Genomic DNA, 22,799 nt, shown 5'->3' with positions numbered 1-22,799 from the left:
TTACTCGTCCTCAGTCAAAATATATTGTGATCGACTACCATTTTGTTCGTGAACTTGTTGCTAATGGCACTTAGAAAATTAATTTTGTCCCCTCACATTTGCAACTTGCCAATTTATTGACCAAAGGTGTCACCAAGTCTCAATTTTTTCTCTTTCGAAGCAAGCTCAGCATTATCCCTTTTGCCACGCTCACCTTGCAAGGGGGTGATGAGGGAGAATTGAAGATTCTGAATGATATTTGCTAAATCAATTTCGGTTCCATAGTATCCTATTGATATAGCTATAGATATACGGTTCCACAATATCCGATTGATATAGTCGTAGAAATATGTAAATATATTTTGAATATTTTTATTTTTATTTTTTCCCCATTTTATAGGGATGCACAAGTGTAATTATTTTATATGTACAAGACGTTGTCTCCTCCATATTGTTAAGGAGGATTTCGACCATTACTCTTTGTTTGTTAAACATCTTTAATAAGTGATCTCTGACTACCTTTAGATAAATACTTTTTAAAATAAGTTTTTTTTTTCATAAAGTATTTTTCTATACGCATTTCCAAACTACCCCTTAGTTTTCTAAAAAAATTATGAAAATTTCAACTTACTTTTTTTTCAATTTTTAAATTAAAAAGAGCTTATTTAGTTGTGTAAAACTGCAAAAAAAAAAAAAAAAATTTACAATAGTTCATTTTTCTTTTAGATTTTAAATTAATTATAAAATTAAAACTAGTTTTTAAACTTTTTTAAAATTTATATGAGGTAGTATTTGGGATGATAAATTTACATTATATATTTTCATAATTCACACAAATCTAAATTTAAAATATGAATTTTACACTTCCAAACACATAGTAAAAAATTATAAATCTAGAAAACAACTAAAAGATATTTCCAACTTTTTTATATAAATTTAGAAAATTAGAAGATGGTATTTTTGTAGATTTTGAAAAATTGGAGAAAGAAAACTATTTTTACAAGAAAATAGAATCAAAACCTTTTATTATTTTAATTTTTACACAAATGTTCAAAATTTTTTAAAAAAATATTGAATACTTTTAAACTCACGTGAACAATGAAAACTATTTTTTCACAACTAAACGAGCCTTACAGTTTTTTAATAATAATAATAATAATAATAATAATAATAATAATAATAAATTATTATAATAAAAAATTTATTTACAAAGCACTAGAGTTCTAATTTTATATTGTCGTTCTATAATATAATCCTCTTATAACTTGGATATGATTTTTGTGGATTTTTTTATGGTCCTCATACTTTTCATAAGTAGAAGGTTCTCACAAATCCTATTATATCTTTGTTAGTTTTGGTGTATTCCCAAGAAGGGGAGTGAATTGGAATTTTAAAACTTATTCCTAGGTTAAACCAGATGTTAACAATTTTTCACAACTTAGGGTCTTTCTATGCAATTCCAAATGGATAGATAAACAAAATGTGCGAAAATTAAATCATGCACAGCATTCACAAAATAACATACATGTGCAGGAATGTAAATTGTGGAAATGTAAACAGTACACACACGATGTGTTATCGAGGTTCGGCTAGTACTGCCTACGTCCCCGCCTCTACCTCGCAAGTCCAAGGATTCCACTAATGCTCACTTAATGGGTGAGACAGCACCAGTTACAATCAGGTCAATCAGCGGGGCTGACCTCAACCTACACCTTACTAGGATGGTGCACCTAACTTTCCTAACCGGGTCTAAGTCAATCTGGGACTATTCCACAGGGCTAGTCTCCCTCTTCAGGCCCACGCCTGAAATACAACAAACGATTACAATTTTGCATACAAATAAACACTTCTTACACAAGCAGTACCACTACACATAGTATAATCAATGCACATCAACAAGATAGGATCTAGAAGCTCGGTGCTCTATGTGTGCCATCAAAACTCAAAGTTATGTTTATAGTCAATCAAGCACAAGAGTGTATTCTAGAACTATCTTTGAAATTATGTATCATTATATCTCAATCACAAGCCTAAGGTTTCAAAGATTTCTACCAAGAGTATTCTAAATATCTCTAAACAATATTTTCTCAATATTCAAGCACAAGGAGATATTCAAAAATAAGTTTGTAAAAAATATTTTTGCACACAAAAAATGCAAAATCAAGTGAGTATTGCAATGATAATGCAAACTCACTTGGTTATATGATTTTTCCCAACCAAAGATTTATCAAATGAGATCAGAGAAAAATCAAGCTAAACCCTCAATCCGAAAATCAAGTATGCAAGAAATAAAAGAGGGTTTCTAGCAACAACCAACAATGAGTAATCACTCAAGGATATTCTCATAAGGCTAGATCTCTCAAAAAATAGTTTTATGCGAGAGTATAAGGCTTGTATGAAAGAATGGGCTTAGAAAATTTTCAAAGAATTCTTGCCTAATCAACTTGCTAATCCCACCCTAATCCAAGCAAATGAACTTGTATATATAGGCATGGGCAAAACTATGACCGTTAGATACACCAAGGGTATTGTTAAATTTGTTTTAAAAGCCATTAAGAAAATTAACATTGTTTGCCCCTCTTTAATATCGGTAAAAATAAAACAACCTGAGAATTTTTGGGTGTCTGACCTGAGGTTCAATCGCTCGAACAAACACAACAGGAAAACTCAATTTTGAAGTTCAGGTGCCTGAAAATGGTTCAGGTGGCTAAACTAGGCGATTCTCAAAATGTCTGAGACTCGAGTGCCCAGTCCTGAGTTTGGTAGCCCGAACTTGCCAATTCAGTCGCCTGAGGAATATTTGAACGTGGGAGGTCAGGCTGCCAAGTTTTTAGAAAAAGTCAGGATTGACATTCGGTCGCCCGAGGACGACACAGTTATTTTTGGTTCAGTCGCCCAAAATCAAGTCAACCATTTGACTTTCCAATAGTTCAGTCGACCGAGGTGTTTTGAACACCCAATTTCAGTTGCCCGAAGTGATATGATTTTGCATATTTAAGTTCATTTTCAAAAGATAAGATTCCCCAGATAATATATGTGATAATGGGGACATTCTTAAGTGCAAGTGCTGGGACCTAGGGTCTTTCTAAGGCTTTTTTAAGTACACCTAAAAACCTAGCGACCGAAGTCATCCCTAAAGTCATTTGATTAACCTATGGTCTGTCTATGGCATTTCTGAGCTTACAAATCTTACATGCATGATATGCAGTGATTATTACAAACTCATTTGAAACGAAATTATTACAGACCCAAAATATATTAAAATAATTAATGAATATGCCAAGGTTTTCATATTTCTTCAAGTTACTGCATGCTATCAATATGATCCAGCTAGTATGATCCTGCACACAAACTTGAAGTTCATCAAATACAAATAGTATTTGTCATAATCAAAATAAGGTATGACCCATAGGGTCAACAATCTCCCTCTTTTTTATGATGACAAATACTTGTCTACTTCTCCCCTTTTTGGCAACAGCAAAAAGGGCCTAGATAAACATTTAAGTATATATAGGCAAATAAGAGGAAAATATCATTTATATACAAGGTATGATTTGGAAAAATTTTAAAAAAATTTCGACAATATGTCGTTTGAAAATAGAGCATTTTCCAAAAATACCTGTATAGAAATGACGTAATTGAGTTTTAATATTAACAATTTATCCACAACTACTTAACTCAAATAGTTCAGTATGATCAAGAATTATTACTTTCAGAATCCAAAAAGATAATATAATCATACAATGAACAATGAATGACAAAGTATGAAATATAGCAATTAAGCACACAAACAATATAACTGGTTATATGAATTTAAAATGACATAACAAACATGATTAGACCAGAATTATCCACAAACCATAGCAATTTAAATCATATCATAAGACCCATAAAAGATTTGATTTTAAAACACATGGCATATGATAGCTAATAGAAGGTTTGAGCATAAAACAGTCTAACTAGTTCGCATACATTTTCATGTGAAATTACCGAACCAGTTATGCAATTTTTAAAAAACATATATATATATATATTTATATATATATATATATATATATATCCCCCTTTGATATTTGCAAAAAGTACTGGGGGTTGCTTGCCAAAAAGATTTTAATTTAAAGTAAGCAAGCAACATTTTTATGGTTTAGCATTTTAAGCATATTCATAATATAACCAGAAAACCACAACCATAATTGTGACGACTTGCTTAATTTTTACATTTTTTTTTTCATAATATAATACAATATCATAAAGTTCGGTAGATCATAATCCACCTGGACCCGTAGGTACTAGGGATATATCAGTAACACAGTGCGGAAGCCTAAGCAGCAGGAAATACACAATCATACTATCATAAATACAAAATCATCCATCATAATACCAGAGTTACTACATCCACTGTATTTATATACACACAGTACACAACCCAAAAGATAACTAGAGCCATCCCACAAAGTACATCTGACCCTATCAAAATACTTACCCTTCTAGAAGGGCAGACCAATCGTACTAGATCAGCGAGGCTTTACCCGCTCTCTATCAGGGGCTCCTGAAATGTTTATAAAATTTGGGATGAGACATCTCTCAGTAAGGGAAATAAACTAACACTAGTGTATCCCAACATGAGTATTTCCGTCTTCCATATAAAATCATACATAAAGATATCAGTATAACTGTCTGTATCATATCGGGGAAACATATATTTTCAAATCATTGCAGAACATACATGATTTTCATAAATATGATTCATTTCGTATAACATAATAAGAAAACAATCCTAGTAGGTTAGCTGGCTGTTGTCATGTATTACCACCACATGACTAGGTTGTATGGCCCGAAGGTAGGACCTGATAATGGTTGGCCAATCACTATCAAGTCAAAAGTACAGCCTATAAGCCTGATGGGTCTGCCAGACCTGGTCCGTACACCAGGGACGCTTACACACTTCTTAAAAACCACATCGACCATCCAATCTTACACCACTCCGTACAGCGGCGTTAACACAAATATCATGGTCATGATGACCATAGACACATAGCAGCGGTACCGTGCAAGTGCTAGCCTAGATCAAGCCAATTAGGTTCTGATATCATATAACATATATTGAAACTGTGATACATGGATATTTCATTTCATTAATTATCAAGTCAATCATATCATTTTCATATATACGTATATCATGAAAATCATCGGCCCGTACGCCGGCAAATCATATCCATAGCACAGCCTATACGCTGGCAAATCATTCACATAGCTCAGCCCGTATGCTGGAAAATCATACACATAGCATAGCCGGTACGCTGCAAAACATTTTCATAACTCGACTCGTACGCCGGCAAATCATATCAAAATCTCAGCCCGTACGCCAGTTTTCCATTATAAAAATTCGTATCATTAACACATTCCCAGAAAACATTATTTCATATTAATTTCTACTCATGCCACACAAAATAGGTTTTTCATATATTTAACATACCATCATTTTCAGCAGTATTTCCTAAATATAAATCATATATAAATATATTTATTTCCCTGAAATCAAATGTTATAATAATATGCATACATTTTCATAAAAGAACTACCTTAGTTTATCCCCTTACCTGTGTCCTGAAAAGCCCCTAAATCAAACGCTCCTGCAACCGTAGGGTTCCCCGTTCAACACCCTGAAAACAACATTCCCCAGAACTAAAGTTCAGTATTTCTACGCGTACTACGCTTTCTACAACTGTCAAAAATCCAAATATTGAGTAGAAAGTCTTATCCTAGATTTGGAATGGTTTCCAACTTAGCCCCACTGACGATCCGCTCCGACGAATTTGTAGAGAACTTTCCCATGAGCGTTGTGGTGGCTTCAGATCCTCGAACCGGTGGAAATTCAGGCCAAAATTGAAGAGAGAAGGAGGAGGAACCGAAGGGTGAGAGAGAGAGAGAGAAGTTTTGTGCAAGAAAAATGACTGAAAAATCAAGTTTAACCCTATTTATCCTGCGAGATTTGTCGACGGGCCACGTCACCTCGTCGATGAGTCCTGTAGAAAGTTTGTTGACGAACTTCAACCCTCGTCAACGAATTTCAGGCTTCCAAAAATCCTCTCTCGGCATCTTCTCGTTGACGAATCCTGTCCTCGTCGACAAGCTCCTCTTATACCCTCGTCGACGAGTCCCTTGTGTTCATCGACAAGGAGCTAAAAAATTCCCCAAGATTATCCCATCCAAAATGCAACGCCATCGACGAACGCTTCGACGAAGTCAACTACCTCCTTTTGTTCCTGTTTCCATTTCCCTTTCTTTTTATTATTTAAATACCATTACTCTTCAGGTCGTTACAATAATGATCCTAAAAATTTAACAATTACATGCAAGATCATATGGCAAATCAAGTGATTGTGGCAACAACAACATATCTCAAATTTATGATTTGCTATAAGAATAACGCATTTAAGCACATGCCACACTATATTTAAAGCATATCTAAGCTAAAAAGTGGTGAGCATAATAAGGTAAATATTTAAATTTAGATGCTCCCCCTATCAATTTGAACCATAGCTTAGATGAAATAAATTACTTATACTTTGCAAGGGATTGATTTCATTAGATATGCCAAAGTATAAGTGAGCATGCAAACCATTCTTCAACAACTATACTGGATATTTATTAACAATATTTATCTCTAATCAATATAGTCATCCCTATAGACAACAAGTGCATCGAAAATAGATATTAAGGCATTCTATGCAATTCATGACCCAAGAACAATTCATATCAAATCATAGAACTTTAAGTACAGGATACAATGTTCAAGGATATCAGAAGAGCCTCAATATTCGAGAAGCAAATTGATGCATATGAGTTCTTTAAGTCTTTTCTATAGGGATGGAGTTGAGCTCCTCTAAATGTCCAATGATTATGCCAAGATGAAGTTTAATTTTAATTGAGTTTTCACTCATCCTTTCAAAAAGATTTTAACATTTTTATCATCATAATCCTCTTTGTACATGGATTTGTTTTGGAAAAATTCCACCGAAATTTCGGCAACGTGCTGACTATAAATTGAACATTTCTCAAATTTTTATGCTCCAAGACCTGATAGATTCAAGCAATCAATTCAAAATAATTCAGTTGAGCATGCGAGAATCTATTTCTACTACCAGCATGCAATACACAACATATTGCATCAGTCATGCAGTTGGCGTTCCATACAAGCATGCAAGTAAATAAGTTTCTGCAACAGCCTTGCAGATGGCATTCCATGCAATCTAGTATTATCAATTAGTATATTCAATAATAGTTCACAATACTAGATAATCACAAATCACTATCCATCAAGATATAATATGAACAATAAATAACAGTGGATAGTTATGTGTTTAGTGTTGTGTTGTTTTTCATATAGGCATATGGAAATATAATAATGAGATCATTCAAAAGAGTCATGAAATTTTGAAAAAAAATGCTCCCCCTAAGTTTTACACTTATTCATTTTATGCCTTTTTCATCTCCAAATATTTTAGCCAAGGTTCCTAAGATTTTCAATGGATTTAGACTTGGCATGAATGCTTTAGGCTTATCGGACCAAAAAGTCACAATGAATATTCATTAAAATGATAAGTCAATGTTTGCCTCTTTTCTTATAAATCTTAATGTGTGTGAGGGGCACAGGATTAAATACTCTCAAGGATTACAATTTCTGTTAAGTTCGAAGAGTATTCATTATGAGTGGACATGATTTAGGAAATTCGCGTGGAATTGAATATGTCCAACAGTTTAGGCAAAGAGCATTTATGAGTATATGAATTTTCTTGAACAATGATCTTCAAAGAATGGAAAGTATCCTATAGATATGATCATGATTTGCAGCAAGGGTACAAATTGATGGATAGGTATAATCTCTACCAGATTTGATTTTGATTTGGTAAAGAGTCCTATGGATGGAATGGTGAACCAAAATAGAGGATTTTTGTATTTTGAATTCAAAGGGAATATTTTGATTTAATCAATAAAACTTGAATCCCTTAGTGGTTGCCTCTAATCTTGATTATAGCAAGATGTCTTATGAAAAGCACACCTAATATATATTAATCATTTATGATCAATAGTGCTTTAATCCTAGAGTGATGACTTGATTTTGATTTAGACTTTTCATAATCAAAAGTGAGTTTAGGTTATAGTGATATATGATATAAGATGGATCCTTATCACTCAATCTTGTGCAAAGGACAACAGTGGCTTAACTCAAAGATTTATATTTAAGCATGGGTTAAGCATTTGAAATTAATTTCCTATTAAGAATACCTTGTCCATTTGGAAGAGGATGTGTATACTAAGCTTCTACATTTTGAACCTAAGCCACCTCCCAAGCCTTTTGGTCATCACTATCCCTAAACCTAGGAACTAAGGATGGATTTAATGATTATATAATATCTATTGAAATCCGATCTTCCTTAGACCTACGGGATTTGCCTTCATGATTAGCCATATCATTTTCTTATCCAAGCCACAGGCATCTCCAGATGGACAATTATGTTTAGTGTGCCCATTTCTTTTGCAGTGTAAGCAAGTTATGTATGTGCATGACAGAGTATACTTTTTGATTTCATGTTTGCACGAAGAGGCATGATTGTGGGATTTATAGTATGAACACTTTTTGAAAAATTTATTTCCTTTGAATCTTAAGGGTTTATTATGATTATTCTTTCCATATTTTACTTTGGGTGAAACTCTAGAATAATCGCTTACTTATTTCCTTAAGTAGATAATTTTCAATATCTTTTTAATTTTTCTTTTCTTAAGAATAGCATGACAATCTTTTAATTCTCTCAATTGTATAGCTATCCTTTTGTTTTGATTTTTCAGAAAAGTTTTATAATACAACATTCTAACTAGAGACTTGTGAATTTTAAATGAATCCTTTTCTAGTTGTCTATTCAATGATATGCTTTCATCATAAAACTCATTGCATGATTCAATATAAGATTTATCTCTATAACTATCATATGAATCCATGCATATAGTATCATTATCAGAAACAATTGATGATTCATTAAGTAATGTGTTGCAGGGATCAACAGATGAATCATCTCATGCAATATTAATTAAACCAGAAGGAGAAACATATACCTCCTCGTTGGTTATTGCAGTATGCTCATGATTTGCCACTACCTGATCATTAAGACTTGGAACATTTGGAGTGGCAATCTCCTTTTCCTGAGATTTTCCATATTTTTTTCAAGTTCATCCCAGATTTTCAAATCGTTTTCTTTAAGAATCGAAGCATGAGAATTTTTTGCCATTTCAAATAATTTTGACCAATTCTCGCATTTCTTTTTCAAAACATCATTTTCCTTGCTCATTTTATTCAACAGTTTAGATACACAAATATATTCAAATCGCAATTCTTTAAAAGTAGGCATGCTATCAGATTCACAATCATCAGAAGAATAATATGAAGATAAAGAGCAAGAAGACGATACCTCATTATCATGTGCCATCAAGCACAGATTAGTAACCTCTGAGTTGCTGCGGTCTGAGTCTAAATCACTGCTACTTAGTTTACCATAATCCTTTTTCAGTAGAGGGCAATCCAGTTTGATGTGCCCAACCTTGTTGAAATTGTAGCACGTGGGAGCATTCGATTTTTCTTTTCTTTTACTAAACTCTCCCTTCTCAGATGCAGACTCCCTATATCTTTTGTGTGGCTTTATATTCTTCCTAAAGAATCTGCTGAATTTTCTAGTTAGCATGGTCATATCATCCTCAGAATCAGGTTTGCTGTATTCGTTAGATGTATTAGTGGAAATTTTTTAATGCAGTCACCTTTTTCGCCCTATCATGTTCATTGAGTCTATCATTTATAGCTAATTCATAGGTAACCAGTGAACCTATCAATTCTTCTAATGTCATTGCCTTAAGGTCTCTACCCTCAGAAATGACTGTAGCCTTAGCTTTCCAAATAGGAGGTAAGCCTCTAAGGACTTTCCTAATCATCTCATATGTTGGATAGGTCTTACCTAATGCATGCAGTGAATTAATGATGTGTGTGAATCTAGTGTACATATTCTGAATTGATTCACCTACATTCATCCTAAAAGCCTCATATTCACTAGTTAGCATATCTATTCTACTATCTTTCACATCCCTAGTGCCTTCATAGGTGACTTCTAATTTATTCCAAATTTCTTTTGCAGTAGCACATGTCATTACTCTATTAAACTCATTCACATCAAGACCACAATACAAATTATTCATAGCAGTAGTATTCAAACTAACAGCTTTCATATCATCATCATTATATTCTTCCTTAGTTTTAGGAACTCTAGTCTCACCCTCTGTTTTCATAGGAACATAATTTCTGTTAGAGACAATCCTCCACACCTTCCAATCTATATTTTGAAGGTAGATGTGCATCCTCTGTTTCCAAAAAGTGTAATTAACACCATTGAAAATCGAAGGTCGTGTGGAAGAGGATCCCTCATGGAAAGGGGTTACGATACTATGAGTCATCCTAGATCTTTTGAAAAATAACTATTAAGTCTATGCTTCGTGGCTCTAATACCATTGTTAGCAGAATTTCATAACTTAGGGTCTTTCTATGCAATTCCAAATGCGTAGATAAACAAAATGTGCGAAAATTAATTCATGCGCAGCATTCACAGAAATAACATACATGTGCAGGAATGTAAGTTTCGGAAATATAAACAGTGCACACTTGATATGTTATCATGGTTCGGCCAATACTGCTTACGTCCCTGCCTCTAGCTCGCAAACCCGAGGATTCTACTAATGCTCACTTAACGGGTGGAGCGGCACCAGTTGCAACCAGGTCAATTAGCGAGGCTAACCTCAACCTACACTTTACTAGGATGGTACACCTAACTTTCCTAACCGAGTCTAAACCAATCTGGGACTATTCCACAAGGCTAGTCTCCCTCTTCAGGCCCACGCCTGGAATACAACAAACGATTACAATTTTGCATACAAATAAACACTTCTTACACAAGAAGATATATACCACTACGCACAGTATAATCAATGCACAACAACAAGATAGGATCTATAAGCTCGATGCTCTACGTGTGCAATCAACACTCAAAGTTATGTTTATAGTCAATCAAGCACAAGAGTGTATTCTAGAACTATCTTTGAAACTATGTATCATTATATCTCAATCACAAGCCTAGGGTTTCAAATATCTCAACCAAGAGTATTCTAAATATCTCTAAACAATTTTTTTCTCAATATTCAAGCACAAGGAGATATTCAAAAATAAGTTTGTAAAAAATATTTTTGCACACAAAAAATGCAAACTCAAGTGAGTATTGCAATGATAATGCAAACTCACTTAGCTATATGATTTTTCCCAACCAAAGATTTATCAAATGAAATCGAGAGAAAACTCAAGCTAAACCCTTAATCCTAAAATCAAGTATGCAAAAAATAAAAGAAGGTTTCTAGCAACAACCAACAATGAGTAATCACTCAAGGATATTCTCACAAGGCTAGATCTCTCAAAAGAATAGTATTATGTGAGATTATAGAGTTTGTATGAAAGAATGGGCTTAGAAAATTTTCAGAGAATTCTTGTCTAATCAACTTGTTAATCGCACCCTAATCCAAGCAAATGAACTTGTATATATAGGCATAGGCAAAATTATGCCCGTTAGGGACACCAAGGGTATTATTAAATTTGTTTTAAAACCCATTAAGAATTAAACATGTTTATCCCTCTTTAATCTCGGTAAAAATAAAACAACCCGAGAGTTTTCGGGTGCCCGACTTGAGGTTCAGTCGCCCGAACAAACACAACAGGAAAAGTCAATTTTGAAGTTCGGGTGCCTGAAAAATGGTTCGAGTGACTAAACTAGGCGATTCTCAAAATGTCCGAGATTCAGGTGCCTAGTCCTGAGTTCGGTAGCCCGAACTTGCCAATTCGGTTGCTCGAAACCAAGTCAACCCTTTTACCATTTTTATATTAAAAAAAAATAGAGCAAATGAGAAAATGAACTAGAACAAATGTTTGATAAGTAGTAATATTATTAAGCTCAAAGGAGATTTATGATATTTTTGAAATCTAAAAAAGAGTTGAATAAAATTTTCAAAACTCCCGAAGAGGCAAATAGTGTCCCAAATAACAAGAGATATTACCCGTTTGATCGAAACCTCGAACAAGATCCTTTTTCTTTTCTTTTCTTTTCTTTTTTGCCAAAACTCAAAAGAGGTGAGCGTCTTTTACTCTATTATTAACTAAATAAAACACAATATAATTATTTAAAAAAATAGGCTCACTTGAAATTAGGAATAAGGAATTCTACCATACAAGATTATTTGTAAGTTGTCAACCCCATTTTAAATATCCATTCATTTGTTTCTAAAAATAAAAATAATTAATTTTATGAGCTTCCTCTTTTAAAATTATAATAAATACATGTATTCATACACGTTAATTTTTTTTATTCTTATATTCAAAATCACTATAAAATTCGAATGAATTGTTTAATTTTCTCCTAACGATACTATTTGAAATATGCATGCGTGAACACTTAGTTCTCCATGCTATTGAAAATCTCTCTCCCTCTCTATCAAATATAAAATTATAAATTAAAAGTGTTCCAAATTTTTTAATGTAATAAAATAGTCATGTCCTTTTCATGTTTGAGAATTATATATATATATATATATATATATATATATATATATATATATGTGTGTGTGTGTGTGTGTGTGTGTGTGTGTGTGTGTGTGTTGGGGGACCACTTTAAATAATAGATTTTTTATTATAATAACAATAGCTATTAAAATTTATTAATTTACTTTATTATTTAGTGTTTATATTCTGATAATGCAGGAAGGTGGATCTTTTTGGAATAATTTTTTGTATAAAATCAAAATTAAAATTATCTCCGGCTTCATTTTGTCAACAACATATATAACATATATATATATATATATATGTATATATATGTGTGTGTGTGTGTGTGTGTGCGCAATTAAATAATGGTAATAATGATTGTGGCATAATCATATGATTTGAATTGAAATTTTTACAAAATGACCAAGACCTTAGATTGGCCTTAGGGGCATAAACTTCTCATGAAAATATTTTTTTCAAAACAAGTTTTTTTTAAAAAAAAACCCCTTCATGTTTTTTTTTTGTGGCCTTGATGAGAACATTTCTCTATCAATAACTCATTATCTTAAAACATGTCCAATATAAAAGTTGTGAGATTTTTCCTTAACTTTCTGTTGATACCAAGTACGTTCAATTTAGAGTTATATAGTAAAAGTAATGTGCAAAATATTGAAAGGTGTCCGCAGTAGAAAAAGTCCCTTCATATTTCTTCTGTCTCATTGATGAGTAATTTTATCAACCAAAAGCTCTTTATCTTAAAAAGTATTCAACATAAATGTTGTGGGATTTTCTCTTAGATTTCTGTTGATATCAAGAACGTCCAATTTAGAGTTGTATAAAAAGAGTTATGCTTATCCAACTGAAGGGTGTCTGCGCAGATTGTGCCCCAATGGCTGAAAAATGGCTGGTTTTCAAATTAATTCATATTTTAATACCTCAACGGCCATAAAACGGTTATATCTTCAATTTGCCTATAAATATCAAGTCTATACACTTAGAGAAGACAAGAGAAACACTTGAAAAGTCTTGTTGAAAATTCTTTCATTCTTATTCATCTTGATACTCTTTTTGAAGATCAAAATATATTTTTTCCTACTCTTTCTTTTTGAAAATCTTTTTGGTGAAATTCTTTTGGGTTATACAAGTAAGGCTTGAGCATATATTATCTTCCATATATTTTACTTGAGAGTCTTCTGGCTATTTGTTTTTAAAGATCAATCTTGAAGAAATATTCTTCTCCTACTCTTCATTTTGAAAAACCCTTTGGAGAAAATATTTTGAATTTTATAAGGTAACTTTGAGCAAATCATTTCACTCTCTCATTTTTACTTGAAAAATATTTTTGAGAGGAATATCCTTACTCTTCCAAGTTTCAAATATTATAAATCATTTAAGAGTACATCAAGGTTTTCACACTGTACAACAACTTATTGAGAAGCATTTCATTGTATGAAAAATTCGTTTCTTATATCATTTGTATTTACGATTCGGATTGTGAACCGTGATGAGGTAGCTACGCCTCGTGTGGAAGCAGCAGATTGTAAAGAGGTAGCTACACCTCGTGTAAGCAGCGAATTGTAAAGAGGTAGCTACGTCTCGTGTAAGCAGCAGATTGTAAAAGGAAACTTCAGCCTAATAAGAAGTGGATTGTAACGGGAAGTTTCGTCCCTATTTTGAGGAACTGATAGTGGAATCCTTGAGTGATTTGCCCAAGGCGAGGACGTAGGCGAGAGTTTCCGAACCTCATTAAAATTTCGTGTTTGTGCTCTCTCTCTTCTCTCTTTATTTTCAAGTACTTGTATGCTAATATTTAAATTGTTCTGATTGTTGTATTTATTTTACATATTTGCATACATTGATATTTGTGATATTTGAAATTCCTTAAAAAGACCCTAAGTTTGTGAAATATTGGTTGTGATTATAATTGGACTTACCCGACCTAGAAATATTTTTTTAAATACCCAATTCAACCCCCTCTTAGGAATACACCATAACTCTCAAGTTATATTTAAATTTATTAATTTACTTTTTTCATTATTTAATGTTTATATTTTGATAATGTGTCAATAACATGTATAATATAATTAATATATAGAATTAAACATTTATAAGTAATAAATAAAATTTTAAACATACTAAGCAAAAGTTCCCTTTGAATAGCAATATATTGTACCATCACAAAATATTCATTTTTATTTTTCAAAAATATTATAGGCCCTTTTAAATTTGAAAAAAAAAAATCATTTTTAGATTTCCAAGAAACTATAAAGATTTAGTTTATTTTTCAGTTTGAAAAATTATATTAAAAAGATAAAAAAATAAGTTTGTTTAGTTGTGTGAAACTACAAAACAATTTTCATTTTATATTTCTTAATTTAAAATAATTACAAAAATGTAACTTTTTTTAAATTTTCAAAAATTATATAAATTAATATTTGAGGTAATAGATTTTGGAGTTTGAATTTGGATTTGGAAGAAAATAAATACAATTTATACAATATTTTTGTCATAATTCACATAAATCCAAATCAAAGATTCGAATCTCATACATGAATTCATTTGAAAAGATAATATTGTTTTCTACATAAATTCATAAAATTAGGGGAAAAAATTGGTTTTTTGTAATTATTTTAAAAATTAGAAATGACAAATAAAACTATTTCCATAAGAAAATAGTGTTGAAACCTTCTATTGTTTTTTATTTTTTGTAAAAATATTGTAAAATTAAAAAAAATTAGTTAGGTTTTTTTTTTTTTTTGAATTTTTTTTTGGCAAACTAACATAGATAATAAAACCTGTTTTGTACTAGTAAATGAGTTCTACAATTTTTGAGTAAAAGATATATAATAATTTTAAAAAATCAATAACTTATTATGCTATATATAAAAGTAAATAACATATTTTTTATTTTTATATTAGAGTTGTGATTTAAAATTAGAGTTCTAAGATATAATCCTCTAATAACTTGTATATGGTTTTTATATTTCATGATTTTTTTGATCCTCATATTTTTTGTGAGTAGAAGTTTCTCACAAGTGCTATCATATCTTGATCTTAATATAGCATTTTTCTAGTTTTTTTTTTCTATACCTAATAAATTGCATTAGATTTTGATTAATAAAAAATATGAAAAATTTTACGTTTATTTGAACAGTTGTAAAATATTAATTGTTCATGGAAGACATTACAGATATGAATTATCATTTTATGGAAAAATAGTACATGATATTTTTCAATTATTTGTTGACACGATGAATAATAAGCAAGTATAGAGCATGTGATGTTTTTATTTGATAGATAGTAATATTACTAACTAAATATATACACTATATAATTAATTTTTGGAAGAAAAAAAAAATAGTCTCCTTTAACTGGTAATAAGGAATTTTACCATACAACCAATCACATTGTTGGCCCTTTTTATAAATACCCATTCATTTATTTCCAAATATAAAATTACTTTGTGAAAAATTGTGAGTCTTCTTTTCAAATAAATTCATGTTTCTTTTTTGAAAAATGAAATCAAATCAAAGCAATGATGAGTGATTGGTAAAAACATTTTGTGTTTTACATTTTTCAAAATCAATGCAAGATATATATTTTTATTCTTATTTTTTATTTTGTTTAAAAGAAAACGTTAAGGATTAGGTTGGATGATAGATTTTATTTTGAAAAATGGAAGAAAATTAAGAAGAAAATTTATTGTCCATTGCATTCTCCATTTATATCAAAGACTATTAAAAACTAAAAATTTATTTCAATATGATTAAAATTTAAGAAAGATCAAATGTTAACGATATGTAAAATTAAACTTTTATTCATTGATTTGATCCATTTTTTATTTTCTTTCACTTTACTCAATCATCAAAGATAAAAGTAAATTCTTTCACATTATCCTTTCCATTCCCTAATATTTTTGAAGTTCCAATCAAGGTATAAGTGGTGCAATGAAAAAATCATCATAAATTCCAAAGAAGCTAAAAGAGCATAGGAAGGAAAACCCTAACTATGTTTGGGAACACGAATTTCAGACCATAGATTTAGATTTGGATTTGGACAGGTTTAGACAAGTTTTATATTATATCTTATCCAAATCCAAGACCTCTCCAAAGATGGGATAAATACTTTATCTATTTTTTAATCTCAATTTTCATGCAGTGTCCCCAAACTATCCCTAACCATCTTGACCATTTAACTCGGTAGGTACGAGTAAAAAGATTTTAAGCCAAAAAAACAAAGACAAACAAAAAGAAGGAAAAAAAAAATAGAGGAAATGAGGTAAGAGAAGAAAGCGAAACTGAGGAAAGTTGAAAATTTTGTCACCAAATTGTCTATTTGCTCCTAAACATTGTAGTTTGTTGGGCAACCGTGCACAATAAAACTAATAGATAAGCTTCTCAAGCAATCTGTTTCATAGAGATGTAATACCACACCTCTACTATAAACACTTAATGGGTGCCATAGCAACAGTATCTACTAAATATGTGGAGGGTAAAAGACCATTGCATGGTTCCTACAATGCAATTTGATGAATGACTTTCCTACAATAATGATCACACAAAGTAGTCTTTCAGGACTATGCAGCTGTTCATGACACAAAATGGTAGCATGACAGCAAGTCGCGGTATGAAATTTTATTTATCCATTTCAATTCATGGCAACTTACACTGCCGTGAAAATGAGTACGTACCGTAAATTTTTTCCTAGGATAGTAATTTTCTAAACCAAACACGAGTTGGTATCATCAAAGGTCAATACAAACTTACATTGTATCAAAAATATATGCATAAGCAAACTCAAAAATTTGTGAATGAGGGCAAGGGTAAGTGATAGCGTAAACAGAGGCAATTTCACACAGTTGTTACACTCATTAATCACTGTTAGGAGAGGTGTAATATGGGTGCTGCAACTACGGACTAATACAACACCACCAATTCCTGTCAAACAATGGCGATGACAGCCAATCAAATATGTACAAAATTTACACATTATTTAGAAATAAACAAACTATCGTGTACATACATTCAATTCATGGCAACTTACACTGCCGTGAAAATGAGTACTTACCGTAAATTTTTTCCTAGGATAGTAATTTTCTAAACCAAACACGAGTTGGTATCATCAAAGGTCAATACAAACTTACATTATATCCAAAATATATGCACAAGCAAACTCAAAATTTGTGAATGAGGGCATGGGTAAGAGATAGCGTAAACAGAGGCAACTTCACACAGTTGTTACACTCATTAATCACTGTTAGGAGAGGTGTAATATGGGTGCTGCGACTACGGACTAATACAACACCACCAATTCCTGTCAAACAATGGCGATGACAGCCAATCAAATATGTACAAAATTTACACATTATTTAGAAATAAACAAACTATCGTGTACATCATTCAATTTCATGCAAACAAGAAACATGTAAAAATGCCATTCTAAAGTAACAATAACAATAAGAATAACAACAACAGCAACAACAAAAAACAGAAATGACCATTCAACAAGTTGCAAATGATTTCCAAATTGCAAACTGGCCTACTTACGTAATTTGCTTCAAAACATAGCTTATTTTATGTATTAAACTCAAAAATCCCCATTTTGTCAAATACTCCTCCTTTGTGTATCATTACAATTGATTTTGTTGAACATCTATTCATTTGACATATAATTCTTGTTTCTCCCTTGAACCAAAATAAATAGGGAAAAAAATTTAAAAATTTCTAGTTCTCTGCAAACAATGATGAGCCAGCAGGCCTCATCTTGTTGAACTTAGTTAGAGCAATACTCTTAGGGCATTAGAAGGGCATCGCAGCACACATGTTCAAGTTCAGTATGCTTAAATGACACTCAAAAAACTCTCAGTAGGAACTCCTAGAAGTCTAGAACAACTCCCTACAATGGCTCATGGATTATTCCTCATTAAGTTAATAAAGAATTTGCTTTATTTTCAATATTAGTGCAGGAAATATGAGACAAACTGCGCTTTAACTAAAAGCCACTGCACCCACATAACATGGCCTACAATGCATTTCATTGCGGCAGAACACCAGGGTATACACTTCCTCAACAATATCAACTATCAATTCACAGTTCACAACAACCATACCATATCAGGGTCCTCTCCCAAACATCATAATATTTCTATGCCGCCTTCTTTTTCCCAAAGAGTAACCTCAATGAGTAAGTATTTCCCTCTTGCGCAGCTGCTTCTACTCGATTCCCACCAATCTACAAAATATTTTGATAAAGTACCCAGTCAAATCACAGTAGGCAGTAAGGAAAAAAATCAGAAGGCAGTTCATCGCATTCATTTGAAAAATGTATCGGATTAATGAAAATGCCAATGCACTTTTAACATATTTTTGGTATACAAATAGTTGTTGTAGGAGACAATCTTTTATTGTGCAGTAGTATGAAAAATGTTGTTATTTCAAGGTAAAGAGATTACCTTGTCCATGAGCCAATAGCCAATGGTTGGCATGTATTGCACCAAATACATAACAGCTAGTACAGGCTGCATTAACCAAATAAACATGATCTTTTTACATAACAAGCCAAAGATGAGAGCAATCGTTTGGTTTCTGACATTGAAGAATAGCACACAAACACACAAAAATTTACTGTAACAAGAATATACAAGGAAATTTTGGAGTTGTAAGCAGCCAATCTAGCAGTCGCAGTCACAAGACCTTTTCTTACATGTTATCTGGTCTGCATATTCTGCTGTTTACATTCTCATTGTAAAACCCAACAACTACAGGAAATTGAAGCTCTAGAATATTTCACATATTCAAAGGGTGCAAGTATGTAACCACAATGTAAAAGGTAGATTGTAACGAAAAATGGAGAAACAAATTTCAAAAAACAATTGAACAGCCTAGAAGGATGAAGAAACAATTTTACTTTAAAATTAAAATATATATAACTGACCAACCAAAAAACACATTTATACAGTTTAAGAAGCCTTTTCTTTTTAAATTACTAATACAATTTCCATCCAATGATGCCTTCTAGTTGAAAATACATAAATACTCATTAATACACTGTTCTTGCCTTAAGGTTTCAAGCATTTCTAAGTCTTATGGCCATCTATAAAGCCTAAACAAATCAATTAACAAAGTTGTGACTACAGGGCATGGAAATATGGACTTCCAGCCTTCCATAGCCCCCCCCCCCCCCCCCCTTTTACATAAAAATAAAATAAAATCAGGACTTTTTTCTTTAAAAGTCGGTCCATTGGGTGTACCTGATTCATCATTTCTTCTCTCAAAAACAAAATTGTAGCAATTTACAAAGATGAACTGCTAATAGAAATAACATTGCACATACCTGGTATGATATCCAAACCTCCTTTAGTCCATGGGTGGCAGCAATTATAGTTAGTTCCGCACATCTTTCTGATGACACACGCTTCTGTTAAAGTAAACTCAAAAAAAAAGCAAGAAAGATTCAAACCCAAGAACTATATATACCTTCTCTATCAACACGCTTCTGTTAAAGGAAACTCAAAAAAAATGTTAAGAAAGATTCAAACCCAAGAACTATGTACACTTTCTCTATCAAACACAACTTAATATTATGACAACATAAATGGCACCAGCAATAACTATCAGAACAATCCCCTGAAGAAAACACAGATGGGAAGACTGACATATTGCATCTTGCAAAATATAAAAGATAATGGTCATCGACAAAGGAAAACTTTTAAGAACATAAAATGCTATAATATTATCACCACCATAAACAACAATTATTATTTTAATACAACTGCATTATTTTAATTACAACTATCATCACTATATACTTATAATTGAGGCATCACTCTAATTACAATTACATATTTCATCAAAAAGAAATAGACCCTATGGGCATCTATATATCTAAAAAAGGCCAATTCTGGATCTCCAGGAACCCTGTTTAGCAAAAGGTTTAGAATCAAATATGCCCTTGCATTCTATTTATGAGAGGAAGAAAAGAATTTTTGTGTGAGAGAGAGACTTTTTGCATTCCCTGACAGTTCTCAGGTACAACTAAAGTTTCAAATTATGATTCCAACTAAAATTTTGAAGCTTTAAAAGTACAGAAATTTCAATTTTGATTTAAAGATAAAAGATAGAAATTAGTAGTAAAGCATAGAATTTTTCTATGAAACTTTAGAAGTTGTTAATAGATATAATGATGATGTAAATGCATAAAATTACCACTTTGCGTGTTGAATTGATCAATGTCAAATATTGCATACAACAACAACAACAAAACCAAGTCTTAGTCCCACTAAGTGGGGTCGGCTATATGAATCTTTTTCCTCCAATTTTTGCAATCATGAACCATTTCTATTGATAGATTCAAGGATATTAAATCCTTACTCACTATCTCCTCCCAAGTTATTTTAGGTCTACCCTACCCCTTCTACTGTCCCCCACAGTAACTAAGTCACTCTTCCTCACAGGTGCACTATAAGGCCTACGTTGCAAGTGCACTTACTATCTGAGTCGTCCCTCCCTTATCTTATCATCTATAGGAGCAACACCTAACTTACCACGAATATGTTCATTCCTTAATTTATCTTTCAATGTTATACCACTCATCCAACTAAGCATTCTCATCTCAGCAACTTTTATATTTTGGATATTATGTTCCTTCGTCGCCCAACATTCCAATCCATACAGCATGGCTGGTCTTATAGCTATCCTATAAAACTTCCCTTTCAATTTTAAGGGTAGTCTACGATCACATAGCACAGTTGAAGCACTTCTCCATTTTACCCAACCTGCTTTAACTCTATGCATTACATCATCTTCAATTCCTCCTTCAACTTGCATAATAGATCCAAGGTATTGAAATCTACAAGTACTATTTATGTCCTCATCATCAAGTTTAACTTTGTCTCCAATATTCCTCCTATCATTACTAAAATTACATTTCATATATTCTGTTTTATTTCTACTTATCCTAAAGCCTCTAGATTCCAAAACTTCTCTCCATAATTCTAACTCAGCCTCTACTCGATCCCTAGTTTCGTCAATTAATACAATATCATCTGCAAACAACATACACCATGAAACCTCCTTTTGAATACTCTTATTCAATTGGTCCATCACTAAAGCAAAAAGATAAAGACTCAAAGCAGATCCTTGATGTACACCTATGGTAATTGGAAATTCTCTAGTTTCTCCATCTATAGTCCTTACACTAGTCATTACTCCATCGTACATATCCTTAATGACATCGGTATACCTACAACATACACCCTTTTTTTCTAAAACCCACCATAGAACTTCCCTAGGTATCCTATCATATGCTTTCTCAAGGTCAATAAATATCATATGCAAGTGGGATCTCTACCGGTCCTAGTCTTGGGATGTTTCGGAGGGTTTTGACTTGGTGGGCTCGAAATCAGGGTTCTCTAAGTGGGTTCCTACCCCTTAGCCTTTTCTTAGTCCACATGTCATTCATGACACCTGTTTCTTTTCTTTCTTTTCATTCCAACCATGTGCCATTGCCAAATTCGATCAAATGATATATTATTTTCATTAATTGAGATATGACATGTCAATCTATTATTAAAAGATGACACCTTGCAACTCCCTCTCTCTCTCCACACTTCGGATACCCACCAGTTCAAGGAATCTCTACAACCATTAGAATACCTACCACAATTTATGCTTGACCTTCTTGGGAATTGCCTAGCTCTCCTCTTCAAGCCCTCTTCAAAACATCCATTACTTGTGCACAACAAAGCTCTCCTCCCTTCTCAAGAAACCTCCATATTTTGGCAACTCCACTAAGGAAAGTTTGATTGTGCAAAGTTATGGCTAAGAGAAAGGTAGGAGCACTCAACCAATGGCTTTTAATACCCAAGACACTGAGAATAGGGCAGGCTCCAATGATCATCTTGTTGAGCGTGAAGAATCCCGAACTTCTCTACCTACATGATTCAAATGATAAAGATGTTTCAAACCTACCAAGAAAAAGGGTTTGGTGTTTTCAGGAGAATACTAGAATGCTTAATCAAGTAGTTGTACTATCGGCCAAATGATTCCTACATCCACTTCAGGATAACAACCTCAAGGGACTGCCCTAAACCCTCCTACTAATTCACTTCAGAGTGAAAACAATGACTCTACTAATCCTCCTAGTTTTGGGGGATATGATAAAGGCACACCATCAACTCAAAGAGGTCCTTCTACCTCAA

General features: G+C 32.4%; 1 protein-coding gene across 2 annotated transcripts in view; it reads right to left on the bottom strand.

Annotated features, from left to right (window-relative positions):
• Positions 1–17,535: 17,535 nt before the first annotated feature.
• LOC131164315 (uncharacterized) overlaps positions 17,536–22,799 on the bottom strand; it is a 49,341-nt gene continuing 44,077 nt past the window's right edge. The window contains exons 10-13 of one of the 2 annotated variants that reach the window (XM_058121422.1): positions 19,934–20,017; positions 19,053–19,118; positions 18,711–18,832; positions 17,536–17,914 (exon numbers count right to left, since the gene is read on the bottom strand). In XM_058121422.1, the coding sequence (XP_057977405.1) occupies positions 18,746–18,832; positions 19,053–19,118; positions 19,934–20,017 (237 nt within the window). In that variant the 3' untranslated portion in view covers positions 17,536–17,914; positions 18,711–18,745. Of the gene's footprint in view, positions 17,915–18,523; positions 18,833–19,052; positions 19,119–19,933; positions 20,018–22,799 lie in introns of those variants that run through there. The other variant, XM_058121421.1, reaches the window with a different exon arrangement.

This window comes from Malania oleifera, chromosome 9 (genome assembly GCF_029873635.1).
Source record: "Malania oleifera isolate guangnan ecotype guangnan chromosome 9, ASM2987363v1, whole genome shotgun sequence".
Taxonomy (NCBI): domain Eukaryota; kingdom Viridiplantae; phylum Streptophyta; class Magnoliopsida; order Santalales; family Ximeniaceae; genus Malania; species Malania oleifera.
The sequence above is the reverse complement of the archived record's forward strand: the minus strand, read 5'-3'. Positions and strand labels throughout refer to the sequence as shown.